At 37.3% G+C, this 18,992-nt stretch overlaps 1 protein-coding gene across 2 annotated transcripts; it reads right to left on the reverse strand.

Annotated features, from left to right (window-relative positions):
* Positions 1–987: 987 nt before the first annotated feature.
* On the reverse strand, positions 988–18,969 carry Ns4 (Nucleostemin 4). 2 transcript variants are annotated; one of them, XM_089252269.1, is made up of 14 exons: positions 18,762–18,969; positions 14,486–14,592; positions 11,797–11,911; positions 11,619–11,706; positions 11,368–11,496; positions 7,932–8,069; positions 7,615–7,816; positions 7,187–7,270; positions 6,854–7,075; positions 4,184–4,236; positions 3,919–4,044; positions 3,632–3,800; positions 1,680–1,823; positions 988–1,550 (listed from the first exon to the last, which is right to left on the reverse strand). In XM_089252269.1, exons 2-14 carry the CDS (start codon positions 14,583–14,585, stop codon positions 1,306–1,308), a joined length of 1,815 nt encoding a protein of 604 aa, XP_089108395.1. In that variant the 5' UTR covers positions 14,586–14,592; positions 18,762–18,969; the 3' UTR covers positions 988–1,305. The 2 variants fall into 2 exon arrangements, with proteins under 2 accessions (XP_089108395.1, XP_089108394.1); XM_089252268.1 differs by having other exon boundaries at positions 18,600–18,969.
* Positions 18,970–18,992: the final 23 nt, after the last annotated feature.

Raw genomic sequence — 18,992 nt, forward strand, 5'->3', positions numbered from 1 at the left:
CGGGGACTGCGATGACATTAAACATGTCACATGATCTTCAGACAAATGATGTTTGGGACACCGTTCTCAGCACAGAAAATGCTGATGTCATGCTCCTTCCAGTAATATAAGCTCAATGACCCCAACTGAGGGAGGAAGAGTAGCAGGGCCACCTTCAGAGCACCATGGGTCCCCACTCAAAGTGATGATGTTTCAAAAAAACCTGGTTTAACTCTTTAACGCAGAGATAGAAAACCTGGGAGGGTCGTGAAAATACCAAGTTTTTTGTGTTCGAAGTGGACTCGTCCAAATTTCGGCCACTTTCCCTCTCCCCACCCTTTCTCCATGAGTTTCTATTCATGCTACCCTTTGCATTGATGTTCACCCTTTCATTTCAATGGATTTTCGGGAGATAATTTGTCTATATATACTGAAAACATCCCCTTTCCTCACAGTATTATTTCTTTGTAAAATGCATTGAGTACCCTTAGTCCATTCTCAAGGAACATTCTAGTACATCAGCTTTTAAAATCCCATTGATAGGGCGTTGCAGTTGTCTTTTCCGTTCCCACCTCTGACAAGAGCTTTCATCTTCTTCCCCGTTGGTGACAAAAGCCCACCAAAACATACCCCCTAGCTGGGCCGACTTAAGGCGGTTATGGGCATTAACCTACTCGGCCGATCTGGGCATTATAGAGTTAAACCAAAAAAAAACCCGGTTTTTTTAAAAAAAACTGTTTTTTTTACCAACCCTGGCCCTGGGTAAAAACTAAATTGCCTGTATTACGCTGTAATACTTATATGGGGTATACAAATCTGCAAGTTTTATGCGTAGGTGCAGTTTAAATGCTGGAGTGGTGCCTCTGGTGCAACCCACAATGCTACTGCTACCAACCATTATGTTGGCCCACGAACAGAGAGAATTTGGGCCACCCTGGAACAAATAATTTATGCTCAAAACTCCTGAATAGTAAAAAAATATCAAAATCATGAGAGAGTCGAATAACGTGTTACGAGAAAAAAAATATTTACTCCTTGGTGTCGGAAACTAGAATATGAAAGTTTGTTTACAACAAAATGGGGGAATACCGTTAAATTTCTATACAGTTTTCTCACTCTCGTGAACTGTCATTCTGAAACATTTCATCGAGTACAGATTTTCAAGACGAACAACAATCAATAACTATATCACATTATTATAAGCAGCGAGTTTTGAAATATCAACTGTAAAGGCCGATATAACACAAATGAATGGATTAAATCAGAACCAACGACAGTCCTAACCTTTCATAAACACCATCAGCACATGAGTCTACTTCACGGAACTCATGACATTTCCGCCAGAAGGCTGAACTTGTTATTAGCCGAGGATGCATGACCATAACCATTGCTATCGTCACTTTCCGCTTCAGAACTTGCATTATCGTCGCCATCTTCGTCTGTTTCCTGTGAGCCAGTAGTGGCTTCCTTTTCTACAGCTGATTCTTCAAACCTGAATTCAGGGGGAGCTTCCAGCTTCATAGCCTGAACGTTCCTGACCTTCTTTACATCGGGATGCTTCATCCAAAAATCTGCAAACAAAATGAAATCGAACCAATCTTTGTATATTACAGTTAATTGAGAATCACACACAGGATTTTTTCGCAAAATATTTTTGCACCAAAAAAAAAATAAATAAATAAAACAAATGATGAAATTACCCTTGTTTTTAAAGAATCCAGGAGGATAGAAACACAAACAGATGGTTCTTCCATCCAGCGCCATTCTCAGGATATAGTTTGCTGCCCTGTGCACATCTGCTCTAGCAGACCTCGACGAAAAAAATCCTCGTTTTTTGGCCAAAGCTACAGCAAAATAGACAAGACAGATAAAATTTCTAACTGTCATTCGAATAATGCAATGCTATTTGATAAATAGGATGGACACCCAGAAAAACTGTCGCAGAATCACTGTGATCACAATTGTATATATACGTGGCAAGTTTGTCATGTCAAGTTCACTTCCATTCCATAACATTCGACGGCTCAAAGTAGAATATAAATACAAACACAAAGGCCACAACAGACAAATTGCCCAACTAGGTTGTTGAAAAAAAAAATTCCCATAAAAAAAATATGGTGTCAAATATAACCAAAATACAGCAACCCAATATAAAAGCATGTATCACGTAGGAAAAACTAATACTATGTAATACATTGCCCATAAAAAGATTATGGTTATCTTATCTAAGTATGGATAGCTTCTCTCAAATTATCTCATTATTCATCGTACCTCTTTCTTAAATGTGTCAATTGTGTTAGAATTCACAACCCCCGGAGGTAAGCTATTCCATTTATTAACAACTTCTATTAGTGAAAAACTCCCTGTGTGCGACACCACAACTTGGAATTGTCCTTTACTAAACGATACTGGTGTTCCCTTGTCGAAGCAGTTGATTACGGTGTATTAATAACTCATAGTCCATCTTATTTATCCCATCGAAAATTTTAAACACTTTAATCATACCCCCCCCCCAAAAAAAAAAACACCTGCGTTCCTCCAATGTAAACATATTCAAGAAATCATCTTTCTTCATAGCTCAAGACTTGTGTGCTAACAGCATGTGCAGCTCTTAACTGCACTGTGGGCATGGTCTCCAAAATCTTATGGCATACTCCAGTCTAGGACAAACTAAGCCTCAGAAAGCGGAAGAATGACTTTAGGAGAACGCTAAGAGACCATTTGAAGAATGAAACTGAGCATTCTATTCATTCTTTCTACCACTGCTGAACAATGTTCGGAAAACCTAAGCTGCTTGTCAATGAGAATTCCCAAATCAGTGATCCTAGTTGCATTTGGGATAACAATACTATTTAACTCGCAAGTGAAACATGGGTTGTTCGAACGACAATGAGTGACCATGCACTTATCAACACTAAAAGTCATGCTCCATTGATTAGCCATGCTGCAGTCCTATTCAAATTTTTCTGGATCATCTCCCTATCACTTGGATTCCAGACTACCCCGACTAGCTCCATATCATCTGCGAATTTGCTAATAATCCCATCAATACCCTGATTGAGCTCATCAATAAAAAGAAGCGGTAACATTGTTTGTAAAGTAATAACAATCATATTGTGGTTGCAGCACATTATCGAAGTAGCGTTGTCATAACATACATTTGCAGCTGGTTGACACGCGAGTAAATTTCTTGATTGTTCGAAGAAAGGACAATCACTCTAGAAACAACATGCTGCTTAAATCTATCCAAATGAAAATGGCATGCCTTGGAGGCAACAAACAAACATGGTTGAGCCAAAACAAGAAAGACATAAGCCTTTAAAGAAATTTCTCAAAAAGTCAGCCAATGATAATGTGCAAAAAACAACTGTGATAGCACCACACAAAAAAAGCAAAAAAAAAGCATCAGAACGTACTCCAAAACAGAACACGAAGCGTAGAAAAGATATGATATTGCAAAGCTTTTCAAATCGAAAACTCACATATTTTGATTTCGAAAGCCTCCCAAATGTAAGCTGCAAAAATATTATCATACACATATACATATGCCTACACCATGTACATACGTTTTTACCTATACAACAGTATTAACACTGTTTTTGAAAGAACACATGTAAACTTGAAAGGTAAGGATACATTTAGTGATGTTTACCTTCACATATGTCAAAAGCGGACCATTCAAAAACTTCATTCGGATGTTTAGAATCGAACTCTGGATGCTGCAAACCCAAAATCTTCTGAACCGGAACTCTCTGGCACAGATAAGAGATGGCAGAGTATGGTTCTCGCAATTGTGCTATCGGATAACAACCCATGAGAACCTAAAGGCAACATAAAAAAATAATAATAAAATAAACCCACAGACAGAAGTATTTCCTTCTTCGCATGTAACAAAAAAAAGACAAAACCAGCAATTATGGTAATCTCAACAGTACATACCTGCATTTGTTTCGGAACAAGGGATGGAAACACGAGACCGGGACAATCACAAAGCCTGACAGTTGGCGTTAACAATATCGTCTGGTAGTGCTTTGTGTGACCTGGAGTTCTAGAAACGCTAACGACCTAAAGTTACATTCAAAAAATTTGCGTCACAATCAAGATAATGGATGCATAGAATATGGTATACAATATTTTCACAAGCAATGTTGGATCCACTGTTTAAACACAATAAACACGCAAAACCATTTCTCATTAAACTCACTTTTTTGCCCATCACAGCATTGAGAAATGAAGATTTCCCTACATTAGGATGACCTGTGATGAGAAAAAAAAAACCACATAAATAAGGGCATGACGAATCAAGAAAAAATCTAGCCGCCAACCAAATATTTTAGGAGCCAAGCTTATTTCTTTTGGCTGAGCTAGTAATCACACATAGAAAGGTTTTAGGTGAAAATACCAATTTTTTAGTCTGCATGGCGACCTGGCATTTGTCACGCTTTGATATAAATACTGATGTCAAAAGAATGTACTGCGGTTGAAGAAAGTAAGCTTTCACATCAGGCATTAAAATAAGAACGGATATTCATCAAAGATACAGACAAAAGGTTTGAACGTAATAATCCTATCGGCTCCTTTAATAATCCTTCAGCTCGGAATCTTCTTAAAAATAAACATTAGACTCTCTATAATCCGACCGTACGCTAATCCGGCATTTTTTTGGCAGTTTTCATTCGAGCATCCAAGGAAACATGTCACTGCATGTCTTTGTGTGTGTGGGCGCAGAAGTTTATATCATTTAAATGGGCTTCTTCAATTGACTTCCACTAATCCAGCAATTTTTGTAATCTGGTACACCCTGGTCTAATATGCCCCGGATTAGTGCGAGTGGCGTGAGGTGAGAGCATTAGAGAGTGATTAGTGAGAGCATTTGCGCACGAGTGCCGTGGTGGTAAGATGCTCATCTCTACCACTGTGAATGTTGCTGTAACGGTCCCGGGTTCGAATCCAAGGGAGGATATAGTTAAGATATTTTTCCCTAACGAGCTCGAGGTGACCACTGATAGACAGAGCCTTCATTTCCAACCTATCTCATTAATGGCAGTAAATTGCAAAAAAGTGATATGGCCAGAGTTGGTGTTTCGTGAAGTGGATTAGTGAGAGTCTATTTTACCCCAATTTCTCGTTTTTACGATTTTTCTTTCTTTCTATCATTCAGAGTTACTAAAGTGATCAAAATGACTGCTAACGTAAAAAATAGACGCTTCATCTGTCAGTACAGGTATATTTCGAATTTAACCGCAATATATCACATGGAACAAGGTTGCCCATGGTAGCAACAGGTTGAATGAATTTAGAGAAGGGGTGGGGAAGTGACTGCACCCCTTCCTACAATTTGGGTTTCAACTCAGACATTGTTATATAAGGGTCATTCAAGTGAAACATAGACAAAGCCTGTTGAGGGCTTTTATTCTTGAGCAAATTCTTTTGTTGAGCAATTTGAGGCCTTTTATTGACGTTGGTCAGTAATATTTGTCATGCGGCCACAAGATGCAGGGCGGATCTAGAGCTCGCTGTTAGGAGGGACAATTTTCTTTTACGTTGTTAATAGGATGACCATGCACCCCACATTGTTCCATATTTTCTGGGGCAGTCACGGTTTTTTCTTTGTTTCTTTTTTTTGAAAAAAAAATACCCCGTTTTTTCCTGTCAAAGTTTTCTTGAATTTGTTACTTAATCACAAACATTGATATTGACCTATAGATCCACACCTGATGAGATGATGGCATAGATGAGCTGGAAATGTGATGAAACTGCAAGGAATGTGTCAATTTCTAAAAACAACTTCGCTACGTACAGCAACCATTCGTAATGGTAGAAGTGTGTGATGAATACATCCAAGCAAGTACAGCGTGGCGTTATTCAATTTTTGTGCAAAGGTGTATCCAAGGAACCATTGATGTTGGAGTGGATGCCTGTTGGGGACACAATCAATGCTATTGCGGCACATTATGAATCCCTCGAAGGGCCATTAAAAGCAAGAGGCCGGCCAAATTGTCATGAGGTGTGATTTTGCTTTAGGATGTAACAAGACCACACACTGCACAAGCAACAAAGAACACTCTGCATGGTTTCCACTGGAAATGTTGAATCTTTACAGTCCACTTTACATAATGGATCTATTGCCTAATGATTACCACATGTTTGGTCTGTTACACAAAGCCTCGAAAGGTGAACACTTCACTTGCAATCGAACTGTGCATGAATGGTTCTATCATCAGCCTTCGTCCTTTTTCACGGAAGATATAGAAAAACTTGTACCATGCTGGGACATTTGCCTAAATAAGGGGGTGATTATCTGTTGGCTCTCTCCAAGCCTCATCACTATGCTTCTTGATTGCTGCAGTGCTCGTTTCCCAATGAAATATCTGTTACTTTTTCAGACACTAGTCTATGTTTCGCTTCAATGACCCTTGTACATAGAATGGCTACATTTATTTGAGGCCTGGTAATTGTTATTTGGCCAAAATCCTAAAAGTATTGTTTAGCAATTGAAAATTTTCTGTATGTGTAATGACAGTATTTGGCTTCAAGTACCAATTATATTTTTTGCTTTGCAAAAAAAAAAAAATTATGCATGTTCTCAATTAAACATAATCAGTGACTATCAACATGTTGGGATGCTGTGCATGCTCTGCACTGGAAACATCAGTCTAATAATTTTTAAATTATTTGAAACATATTTAAGGCTTCTGCTACCTATTGCTTGCACTATGATGGAGTATTTGGGGCTGTTTGGCTGTGGAACTACAGCTTCCTCAGGCAAAGAATCACTTTTAAAGATCTAATTTCTAAAACCTCGGCTCTCTTCTGTTTCCCGTGGCACACATAGTTCTATGATTTCAAGAATTACCACAAAATAACACCTAACCTACGAATCCAATAGTCAAAATTCCATCTTTGTAACGAGCTTCTCTATAGCATGAAGTGTCAGAACGGTCGATCTCCCTCTGGTGATTTTCTTTTCTTGAATTCTTGCCTTCGTGTTCTTCATCCTCAATCTCACAACAATCATCATCACCATCATCATCGACATTCATGCCTATCTCTGAGGCTTCTTCGTCTATCTTTTTCTGCCAACTGGAGAGATCGACTATTAATAACGATAAGAACACAGATTACAAACGCAGACTCTCAAGGATTACAATTTAAAAAGACCAAGATATTTTTCACTTAGTTCTTTCGAAACAAAATTTATAAATACCTTGGCCATCAACAATTTCTTCACACATTTTCAGCAGGTAACGTGAGCCATCTATTGCCATACGCAGCTTGCCGATTCGACGACCTGCAAAACAGTTACTTGGATATTTATTATACAGTTACAGGATATTAGCAAATTTAAATACCATAATATCTTGCCTATAATTTGCTTCTTACATATTCAAAAACCCCTAAATTTCTTTAAAAAATTTAGGGAAACAGAGTAATAGATTATACGACAAGTATGATTAAGTGTTAAGTGGTAATAGATTATGACAGGAGCCATTAAGATCATATCTAAAAAAATTATACCAGAAACTGAGCATGAATTTTGTGAATTACAACAATGATATGGAACAATATAAACTACAATATTTATTTTCTAATAAGACAATTAGCTAAAAACAAAGAAAATAGAACACCACAAACCTTTGCCACCTTCCTTCATTTTGAACCCAGCGTAAGATGCAAAGTACATAACTCTCAGCTTTGGAAAATGGGTCTGAAAATAATCCTTCCAAGCAACGATGACATGAGGATCGACTAAATCAATTTTGTTGAAGACGACAACCAGGTCCTTCTTCATTTCCTTCACCACATAGTCGTATAGCGCAGGTGAAAAATGAAAAATCTGATGGAAGATTAATGATCACATAAGTCATAATAAGATTCAGTTCTACTAGATATAACGGCACAAACTGCAAGTAGCATCTGTACTGATTAAATTTGAAAAAATCCCAACTCACCGGATATCGAATGTCAGTCACCAGAAGGACGATGTCGGAAAACTCCAAAACCCTCCACAACTGCCTCCACGTCTCTAAATTCATATCGAAATGACTTACGCTGTCTTTGAATCGTGCCTCTAAAGCAGAAATGTATTCCTGATGGGGGAAAAAACAATTTGCATTCTTATTGGTGAGCAGGAGAAAAAACCAAAAAAGGATAAAGACATGCAGCGTTAAATCTAATGGTATACTCAAAACATGTCCGCCTTTTTTTTTTTTGCTACTAGTGACTTGCTACAAGAGGAAAAGCTCTATTAGGAAGTTCCTTTGTCTCAGATTTTTTTTGTCATATAGCACAGAGAAAGCTGTCTTCTTATGTGGGAGTGAGTAACTGTTTACATGCGTTTATTCGGGAAATTCAGAATCAGTAGCTGTGATCTACCATATTCCCCCACATTAGTCTGCATGCCATGAAACTCAGGGAACACCAGCTTTTTTGAATCAAAGGGTCACAGAATAAATTAGAAAGACTGATATCAATTCATATCAAGCACTGGATAAATAAGTGAATCAGAATAAAATAACAGTTTTTAACTGGAGAAAATATATTTTGCACAATAATTTTATCTTGAAAACTGAACATTTATTTATTGCTAGAAATTTAATTACCATCAATTCAATGTGAAATACAAATATTGTATTTTGCATGTTTTTTTACTGCACCTTTAGAGATTGAAGAAATATGGTTTCCTCTTTTGTATGAGAGTTACAATACATATCACGTTTTTTGCAGTACAATTCTTATGAAATGCGTACAATTACACATCATGGAAATTCAAGCATTTAACATAAATACTGTAAGACCATGCATATGTACATATACACAACATGTTCCTGCATGTACTGATTCGTTGGAAATTCCACAGAGGAATGTGTATATGGGGTGCATATGAATGGTTAAGTAGTAAAATTCTTAATTTTTTGGTCAGAGTATTCCAATTTTACACATATGATCAAGGAATACAAAAATATTCTGCAATCTGATTATGACTCTATTTAAATCATGATTTATGAGAATGACCGTATTCAGAATTCTTCATTTTCAATAAATAAGGATTTCATAGGCAAAATCCACACCTCAAACATAATTCAAAGTTGGAATCATCTGCACCTAGTTTGTGGGAAGAAAAAGAATCCTAAAATATAGAAAACAGACAAGATCTGGCTTGTTCAACAGTGGTTGATCTGAATTAGCTAATATTCAATTATCATCCAGACCCTGTGACTGATTTGAACAGTCATGCAGCAAACTAATTTCCCTCTAATTCTACCATGACGGAATTACCCATCATAGCCAGATAATTGGTTAAAATTTGACTGCGGTTAAGATTTCCTCTGCTATGGGATAGTGTTGATGTTTTCTGTGAGGAATCATGCGACTGTGACTTCCAGTTGCATCCATTCTTCAGAAAAGTTCGAAATCACGTAGGCGATGGGAATTTGGGTACATATGGTCCAGACTCTGTGAATAAAATTTCCAGGCATGCTGGGAAATACATGTGTTACAGGTGTGCTGGTCTCTCTTGGTTTTTCGGCATGCTGACTAATGTGAGGGAACACAGTAATAGAATCTCATTGCAAGAAAAAAAGTTTTGTTTTTACAACGTATTAGAGAAAAAAAATTATGATCCAGAAAAAAATCCCAAAAACTCCATACCAATCCATAACAGACATCTACACTGGAAACTATGTGTGCTCAGTTATCACAGGACAGCCTAGAAAATCGTACAGACCTTGGTCACCCCTATACAAACTAGGTCATTTCTATAAAAGAAGTCTTTCTCACAACAATGTCTACCCGCTAAATGAAATGCTGGGAATGTGGAAATTCTCTCAAGACTGAGTTCTTTAGCTTGAAATCATCATAATTAAAAAAAAACACAAGCTTTACGTAATAAAATTTAGTTGATATGAGAATTTTTTTTTTCTTTAGCATTTGCCAGAGTACGGCGAGTTTAAATCAACTTGATTTTTTTTTTTAAATCATTGATTTATGTAAGGTTCAGGAGAAAAGAGTTGGAAGAAGGTCTAGGAGAAACAGAAGTCGCGAGAAAAAGAAAAAAAAAACAAAAAGGGACATTTGAAAAGGGGAGTAGTGTAAAAGTTTGTACCGAAGAGACATGACAGTTTGGTTGGGGAAATTGGATAATAAATGAAATAAAGTGTTGTTTTTTTTTCTTTTGGGAGTTTAGAACCCAGTTATTTCGAACCTGAAATCACAGTATGAGCATAGCCGAGAACCTATGGTGGACAAGAAGTCGTTGGGGGAAGTTTACTATTTAAATCACGAAATTTAAATTTTGTTTTTCTTCACATAAATCCAATGAGATTGAAGTAAATGCAACCTGGTAGGATTTACATGTTGCTGATATGTGATAGTGTGTGAGTAAAAGAAGTATAGAAGATCTTTGGGGTAAATGTAAACTTAAACTTAATCCCTAGATAGACTTAATCCCTAGACTTAAACTTAATCCACAGAAAGAAAGCTGTTCTATTTCTAGATTTTGTGCACGGAAAAAATTGCAGAAAAAAATGAGGAGCTAAACTGCACTAAGTATTTTCAATACATTACAGTGTGACACTATGGTGTCTCAGATTAAAAAAAGCAAGGGAATTATATTTTGTACAAAGTCTTGAATTGTATGCTCTAGTTGCTTATTCAAAATAATAATAGATGTTGTACCAACATAAATACCATTGGGGTTTCGACTAATTGTATTAAAATTTTGAGTTCGCTCATTTTTTCACCAAAACCCATTAGGCAAAATCTATGAAAAAATAAAAATGTGAGAAGTATTAAGCAGCATTATGCAAATCAGAAACACATCTACCGATGGTGAAAGAAACAATCTTGTCAATAGAATTTGTTTTATTTAGTTGATGCTGAATGGCCCTTTGGTTGTACGTCGAGTGAATTGAGATATTGGCACCATATGTGTGATACTGAGTTGCCACCACTCATTCACTTTAATGGGGTGGGGGGGGGGGGAACTTAGGAATAAAAGCACTTTTCTCTAAAAAAAACGTTAATACATGAAGTTAGTTTAGGATCAATTACCTTTCACGTTATTTAAACACAGATTGTTGGTGTTCACATTTTTTGCTTATAGTTCATTTATAATTTATTCATTAATGCTTAATTAAATTTGAGCAATTAGGAGAAAAAAAGCAGTTAAGTGATATGAAAATATACATTCTTAATTATTAACAAGATTTAGTTTATAAGCTTTAATTAATAAGCAGTCTTAATTTTAAAAAATTCGATTTAAATCAAAAAAAAAATCATAATTTTTTCCTACCCTGGCATTTGCTAGCATTGTTTGTTAAAAATATGACAAAGTGCTTTCATTGAATAATTTCAACTGCATAAAAGGAGTAAACCAATATTACACACCCTGAAATATTTCTCTTCCCTGGCTTCCAAAACATGTTTAGTCATACTGAAATCCCATGGAGGTCGTTTCGGCATGTCTAGTTCTGAACCAGGAGCAAAGACTTCCTCGTAACTCATCTCTAGCTGCTCCTGCAAAATGGATTTGAAAAATAAAAATTATTCCAAGACATTTAGACGCCTTTCAACAAGAGTTTAATTCTTTTGCAAAATGTCATGCATAAGCTAACGGATACCTATAAACTGGCATATACCTCCGGCAAAAATTCAAAAGCCTGCTGAGCTTCCCAAATCCTCTGCTTCAAAACATCAGCGCTTTCTCTCTTGAACATAAGCCTATACCTGCACGACAGAGAAATATTGAGATATTACAATCACCCATTTAGAAATGGAGTCAATGTAATTGAACAGGATAGATTTAGTTGCACGGACCTGTTGGGATCATATTTTCCAGAAGTCACTGGCTGCTTATTAACTACCTCGATATCGCCCGGAAGTCCAGCATTCCTCGAGCTCTTGCTGGCAACTATCTCACGAGAATCGCCATCTAATGTACGAAAATCATGATAAAGTCAACATTTTCAAACGATTTAGTTTTTCTGCACCTGGTAATATCAAAAACTTTTCAACATTTTGAATGAAATGAGTATGAGCTTTTTCAGGTAACATCCTAAAAATTGTCACAATATAAAACCTGAAACAGCATGCAGCCATTATTTAAATCAGATAGTGTTAATTTCATATTTAGTAAACTAGGAAGAAGAAAAGAACACATGCGACTATAACAATGGGTAGTTAAAGGGGTATTTAAAGAACTATCCAAAACCTGAGCCAAATACAGCGCTTTCGTGCAAACAAAAAAAACTGGGTTTTGACAACAGGCTGAAGCCTTTTGTATCAGGATAAAACCAAAACAATTTTTTTTTCACATACACATGCAGAGCTACTGTACTGAGAGAGGGTGCACATGAGGTCAATGACAACTACTTAACCGTACATGCACCTAAGTACACATTCCTCTACAGAATTTCTAACAAATCAGTACATGCTGGAATGTATATTCTGAGTGTACGTGTGGCCCTAAAATATTTATGTTGTCAGAATTGTGCTTGTTTTCTGATCCCGGTGGTGGTGCTCTGCCATCCTACTTTCATGTCTTTGAAGTAAAGGTAATCAATGCTTAAATTTTCATTTATGTCAGTATTATGTTGTAGCATGCTCTCTTTTTAGAAACTTTTTAAACAGGAGACTGGCTCGCATTCACGTCTCAAAGTTGGAAAAACCACAGAAAAAAAGCTTCAGCCAACCATCATGTGTCAACGGCATAGCTTCCACATGCTTCATTAGGGGAGCCCCTAGGCTGGGATCTTTTGTGGGTCTCCAGGCTAGACTTTTCACGGACCCTTCTATAGTGTGAATAAAAAGCAAAAAATGGTGAGAACTGTCCTGGGCCTCAGGGATAGAGCCCCACACTTGTGGGGGCCACAGTCATCGGGATTCGAACCTGGATCCTCACGGTGAGAGAGTCCAGCATGATGCTCACATGACCGCACAGTGGCTGATGAGGTCTGTGACTGTGAAGAATAGTGCAAGTAAACTGCTGATTTCATTAAAATCTGTGTTACATTGAGTAGATGAAACAACCTATTTTTTCTCTGTTTGATCATTCAAAAGTTTGGAAAGTTTAATTTTAAAATTTCTATAGTTATACAGATACATTTACGGTAATTTCCGATTAAAAAATGCCACATCTTATAAAACTTAAGTGGTGGTTTTCAACTCTAGCTATTGATTCAAAGCTGCAGCTAATTCGATACATTACTTCAGACTCTCGAGGGATTCTCTGATCTCTCTCTCAAGTTATATTAAAAATTTCTAATGAATTTTCTTTAAAATTAAGTTTAAAAAAATAAATTTTTAAACTGCATGCATAAATATAAGCAAAGCAAAAACAATGTCAATGGGCAAGAAAGCGCTCATCGCTTCACAACAAAAATTAAAGGTTAATAACTACAACAAATAACATTGTTTTAAATACTTGGGGGGTTTGATCACGGAAAAGATGACTACTGCAGCAGTGACATAAGATCTAGAATAGCCTATGCCAAACAAGGATTATTAATGAACAAAAACTCATCAATTAAACTATCAAGAAGCCTGATAAAGGTATATGTGTGGTCCACCGCACTATACAGATCAGAGACATGGATCATGAACAGGAGAGACGCGAAATGATTGGAAATGCTGCAGATGTATAAGCTGGACAATGAAAAGCTCAAATTCACAAGTACAAACACAGGTTGGAGAGAGTCACCAAATCCCGAAAAAGGATTAAATACAGATGCCCACACTGACATGTTCTCCGTCACAGTGGACTGCTACGAGATGTGATGGAGGGCAGGATTGAAGGGGGGAAGGCCCAGAATCACCTGGATCTTAACGCTATGTCAAATGATGCAGAATGTACCAGCTATAATCAATTAAAGAACAAAGCCCAAGACAGAGATGAGTGACGGCTGCTCAACATGGGGGCAAACCAGTCTTAGGACTGACATACCATTGATGATGAGCAGAAATCACAAAACCCCAATAAATGCATATCTTTTTTTAATTAGGTACAAACTAACGGGTATAGGGACAAGTGTTTTTATTGAGAAATCAACTTTACAGGACTCATCAATGCTGAAATAACAGACCTTTTAGGTGAGATCATGGTTCTCCCTGACTTTTTACTAATTCCAGCAATTTAGCTAATCAGGTGGAAAAAGTTGTAGCCAAATGAGAGATATTTTGGCGAAGTGGCGATCGACAGAGCAAACCCTGGGCAAGATAGCTTGCCAATACCACTGAAAGCAGGGTTCTCAAACCAGGTGGTGCGGAGCGGCAGCCCTGAAAAAGGTTTTTTAATGAGACTCTTTGTTAAACTGCTCTGGGAAGCAATGGATAAATGGTGATTGGGAGAAAGGGACATTATGAGTTGGAAAAGTTTGAGAACCCCTGGCTTACAGGGGTTAAAACTAAATTAGCAACAGAAAGCAATAATTATTAGAAACGCAGCTGAACTCTTTTTGCTGATTATGTTAATTTGTTATTTGACTAAGAAAAACAGAAAAATCTTTACCATCCCAAGTTACAGCCGACTGTTTCTGCGCTCGCTTCTGCTTCAGTTGCTCTTTCTTTTGCTTTGTGCTGAAAGGTACTTTTCTCCTACCTTGTGGCATCTTTTATCTATGAAAAAGTTATAAAACAATGCTGACTGAATAAAATTTTATCACAGTGAAAAACAAACACATAAGAAATCCTATACATGTGACTGCCAAAGCCCGAAGTTGGCCAATTCGCAACAGGGCCAGCCCAGTTGACCTGGCCAATGTCCAAAATTTAGGCTTTTGCAGCCCCCGATATATCAATCCATATATATATATCCCTATATAGGTTCCCCGTGATTCAGGGATCATCGCCACGTAGCCGAATGTTTTTGTGATAATTATGACTATTTATAAGTTAACCGTAATGATTATGGTTAGCTATGACAACCCCAACGATCAAAGGAATCTGAATATCAATATCTTAGTGATCCATAGATTAGGACGTATAGGGATCAATATATAGGAGCCGACGAGAGCCCAAATTTCGAACATTAGCCGGGTCAACTGGACTGGCCCCGTCCTGAATTGGCCAACTTCTGGCTTTGGCAATAGCATATGCACACAATATGGGAATCTCAGAACTGACTTAACCATTTGAGCAGTTTTTCAAATTCCCACTAATCCACATTATAACTGCCACAGTGGAAGTCACTAAACCTTCTAGAAAAATTGCCACCTATTTTCAAGAATATATATTTTTTTCGATCTTGTGCAGTGATAAGTGCTTTCCCCTCCAAAACCAAGAATAATAGTAGAAATAAAAACAAGGAAGATAAGTACTCTTTCCTTTTTCTAGTTTTCATTTTATATGCAGACTTGCCAACCTTCAAAAGGTGAAAATCCAGCAATTTACTTGAAAATCCCGCAAGCATACTTTTGCTTGCTATATATTTGTTATTTTCTGACATAAGAACCTACATTGTATAGGTCCCCCCCGCGGACCCAATTAAAAAGAAGTTTTGAATTTTTTTTTTCATCAATTGAGAAGAAGGCTGCTTTCATCCCCCAGGGAGGTCCTGGGTAGCCCCTGAACAGAATATAAGCATCGTGGATGGTATAAGCGATGGATAATCTTAGGTATAAGAACTCTCAAAAGCTCTTTGTGGCCTCTCACACACAAATTCAGACACATCGGCAGAGAATTTTTTTCTCAAGCGAGGGACTTCAATGGTTTTTTTCACTCAAATTCTGTTTTGACTTCTATTATATCAGTAAGACTCGTTGGCGAGAATGATGGTTGGTGGGAATGACACCAATATTCTGTGTCTTGAAACAATTGTAATACTCACATTTTGGCGATTTCATTCTTTGCAGGAAAAACATCCGAAAGCATGAGAAGTCGCCAAGAGTGAGGCCAAGTCACACTTTGACATTATTTTTGTCATAGAAAAAAAATTGCCAACACCTTTCCGATGAGGAATAATCAGGGCCGCAACTAGATGCTTGGTCAGCTAGGGCAAGCATGCATTTTGGCGATCTCTTGTAATGTTAAAGGATAGGTAAAAAGGTGAAATTTGTACCCCCTCCTCTGATCCAGTGCCCGAACACCAGACCTACCTGCCCCCCCCCTCCCCCAGTTGCGACCCTGCGACCCAATACCAGAGTGAAAATGAAGCAACATATTATAAAATGAACAAGGTGGTTCATAAATAAAAACATGGTTCTGGAATAAAAACTCTGCTATAAATAAAAATAGGGGCTCTCTTCTAAATAATATGACAGTTAGCACAGAAAAAAAATTAATGGAATTTACAACCTGATAAGAAATGGAATATTCCAATGAAAAAAAACAGAGGCAACATGAATACGGTAACATGATACCACCAAACAGAAAAAAAAGAAGCTTTAGCTGCTTCAAACCTACTCTATTATTACTAGTGACATCTATTGGCGATTTAACCTTAAGGCTCGTTTACACACAGTAAGTGATTAAGTTAGTAACTAAATTTTACATTAACCAATTGTTCAAAAAATGTCCTTACGATAAGTGATTAAGTAGACGCTCATTGGACAACTTTTATGGAGCAACTAGCGCATATGCACTACAGTCTACTCAAATCACTGGAGGGAGAGAGAGATGCAATGCAAGAGAAAATAATAGCAATAATTTTTTATATATCTGGCAATCAAAGAGATGTTTTTTTAAAGCTCATAGCTTTTACAACAATGGATGCAGATGATCGGGTAGAACTTACGAATATTGTGATCAGAGTCGCATTGTGATATATATATATTTTAACTCTTTAATGCACAGATAGAAAACCTGGGAGGTTCGTGAAAATACCAAGTTTTTTGTATTCAAAGTGGACTCGTCCAAATTTCTGCCACTTTCCCTCTCCCCACCCTTTCTCCATGAGTTTCTATTCATGCTACCCTTTCATTTCAATGGATTTTCAAGAGATAATTTGTCTACTGAAAACACCCCTTCCCTCACAGTATTATCTCTTTGTAAAATGCATTGAGTACCCTTATCTTTCTATAAATGAAAAGACTGGTATACATGTGGGTGAGTGCAAGGAGGTGCGATCCATACAGTTCTATTGTGCGAGAGGGTCTACTGTGTCAGTAAGGAAGACAGTAACTTTACTTGGATACAATCAGTTCATTCTCAAGGAGCATTCTAGTACATCAGCTTTTAAAATCCCATTGATAGGGCGGTGCAGTTGTCTTTTCCGTTCCCGCCTCTGACAAGAACTTTCATCTTCTTCCAAGTTGGTGACAAAAGCCCACCAAAACATACCCATACCCCCTAACTGGGCCGACTTGAGACGGTTACGGGCATTAACCTACTCGGCCGATCTGGGCATTATAGAGTTAAAGAAGAATAAATTTATTCACTTATACAAGGGCCGGGGGGAAAGAATGCACAACATATTATAGACTGATGTAAATACCTATACACGATTATGTGATACTTAAATCAAAGTTAAAGAGAAGATAAATTATGAATTATGTAAGCCGAAAAGATTATGGGAGAAGATTCTTGGCATTCGTAGGAAATTCTAAGGGTTAATTAAACATAAAAATATTTGAAATTGTTTTTTTAAATTCAATGCAGATCTTCATGTTAAATACTTGAATTACGTATTTTTTCCAATAGATAGCGGCAAATTCGTTTTGGATGAAGGAAATATTCCAAACCTGTCCAGGTTTTAATATTTTAACATATAATAAATCCTCCACACCAGCACCCAATATTTTTTAAGCTTAAATTTTTTTTCAACTCCTGGGAGCAGCACCTCGACCAAATATTTCATAGTTTCCACTATTTCCAACATCGAATAATTTTTAGCTTGCTTGTTAAGGTAGTTTTCATTTCTATAGTTCAACAAGCATTCATGGCGAAGATATCCTTCAACAAACTTGAAGGTTGAATCCTCTGGCCACTTCGCCATCCTATAATTCCGCCGAATTCTAGCTAAATGACAAGAGAAAACGGAGCATAAATAGGTTCACGCTTGAGATCAAAATAACCCCCCCCCCCTTTCCGAGCGTCTTTATTTCACTAAATTACTTAAGCACTTAAACTCGTGTAAACGGCCATTACCGTCTGCATACATTTTAACGTACTTGACAACTTAACATTTAGTTAACTACTTAATCACTTAACGCGTGTAAATGGGCCTTTAAGAATGACACCAACAGTATGATGCTAAAAAAATGTCAACCTACAAGTTGGAAGAGATGGCCAACCAATGGGCGGAGATACGGGGTGGGGACATTGCCCCCCGCGTCAAAGGTGGAGTTGAATTCAAATATATGAATTGACATCATCATCATCATGCCCTCCCCCAGACTTCCAAGTCTATCTCCCCCTATGGGCCAACCGAAAAAAAATCGCCAACGGAAGATGATAGCCAAACGAAAAAAAGGCACTAAAAGGCTAGAGAGGAAGTCGCCAAAGAAAACATCACAGCAATTATTATTTACAAAACAATCAGCAATATTGGAGTTGACACTTAGACGAAAATGGAAACAAATCCTCAAAGTTTTAGTAGGTTCAAAAAAACTTCAGTATAATTAGTTAATTATATCAGTTATATAATTCATATGGATTGGCTGTTGTAATTAATAATTAATTATTACCATTGGAAAAAAAAAAGGATTGTTTCTTAATTTCCCTGAAATTAAAATTTACCAATCTATCACACGCATTACTATTTGTTTACATCAAACAGTGTTGCCACCGCGAAAATCGAAATTACGACAATAATTACAAATTACTCAACCGTCTGAGTTAATTCTCACACAAAGTATTCGACTGGTAATTCCACTGAGCTAAAGCCGGGCTTTCCTAGGAGCAGGTTTGTTGCGCAGCGTGAACCAAATTAGACTATTTCGCGCCGACAGAAACGAGTTACATAATCACGCTACGCGTTTTCCTAGCGAGGCGCATCCACTGAGCTATAAGTAAACTTTACTTATAGCTCAGTGAGCGCATCAGATCAGGGTGGCTATATATGGCTTTGGCATCAGCTA

Source organism: Pholcus phalangioides, unplaced genomic scaffold (genome assembly GCF_987345545.1).
Source record: "Pholcus phalangioides strain wild (caught in Gottingen) unplaced genomic scaffold, Ppha-v1.0 ptg000028l_1, whole genome shotgun sequence".
Taxonomy (NCBI): Eukaryota; Metazoa; Arthropoda; class Arachnida; order Araneae; family Pholcidae; genus Pholcus; species Pholcus phalangioides.

Coding starts and splice junctions, on each gene's coding strand:
- Ns4 (XM_089252269.1), bottom strand. CDS start 14,585: ATGCCACAAGGTAGGAGAAAAGTACCTTTCAGCACAAAGCAAAAGAAA. Junction 4,237..6,853: donor TTTGACTATTGGATTCGTAG/GTTAGGTGTTAT, acceptor TTCTCATCACAG/GTCATCCTAATGTAGGGAAA. Junction 3,801..3,918: donor TTGTTCCGAAACAAATGCAG/GTATGTACTGTT, acceptor TGTTGCCTTTAG/GTTCTCATGGGTTGTTATCC.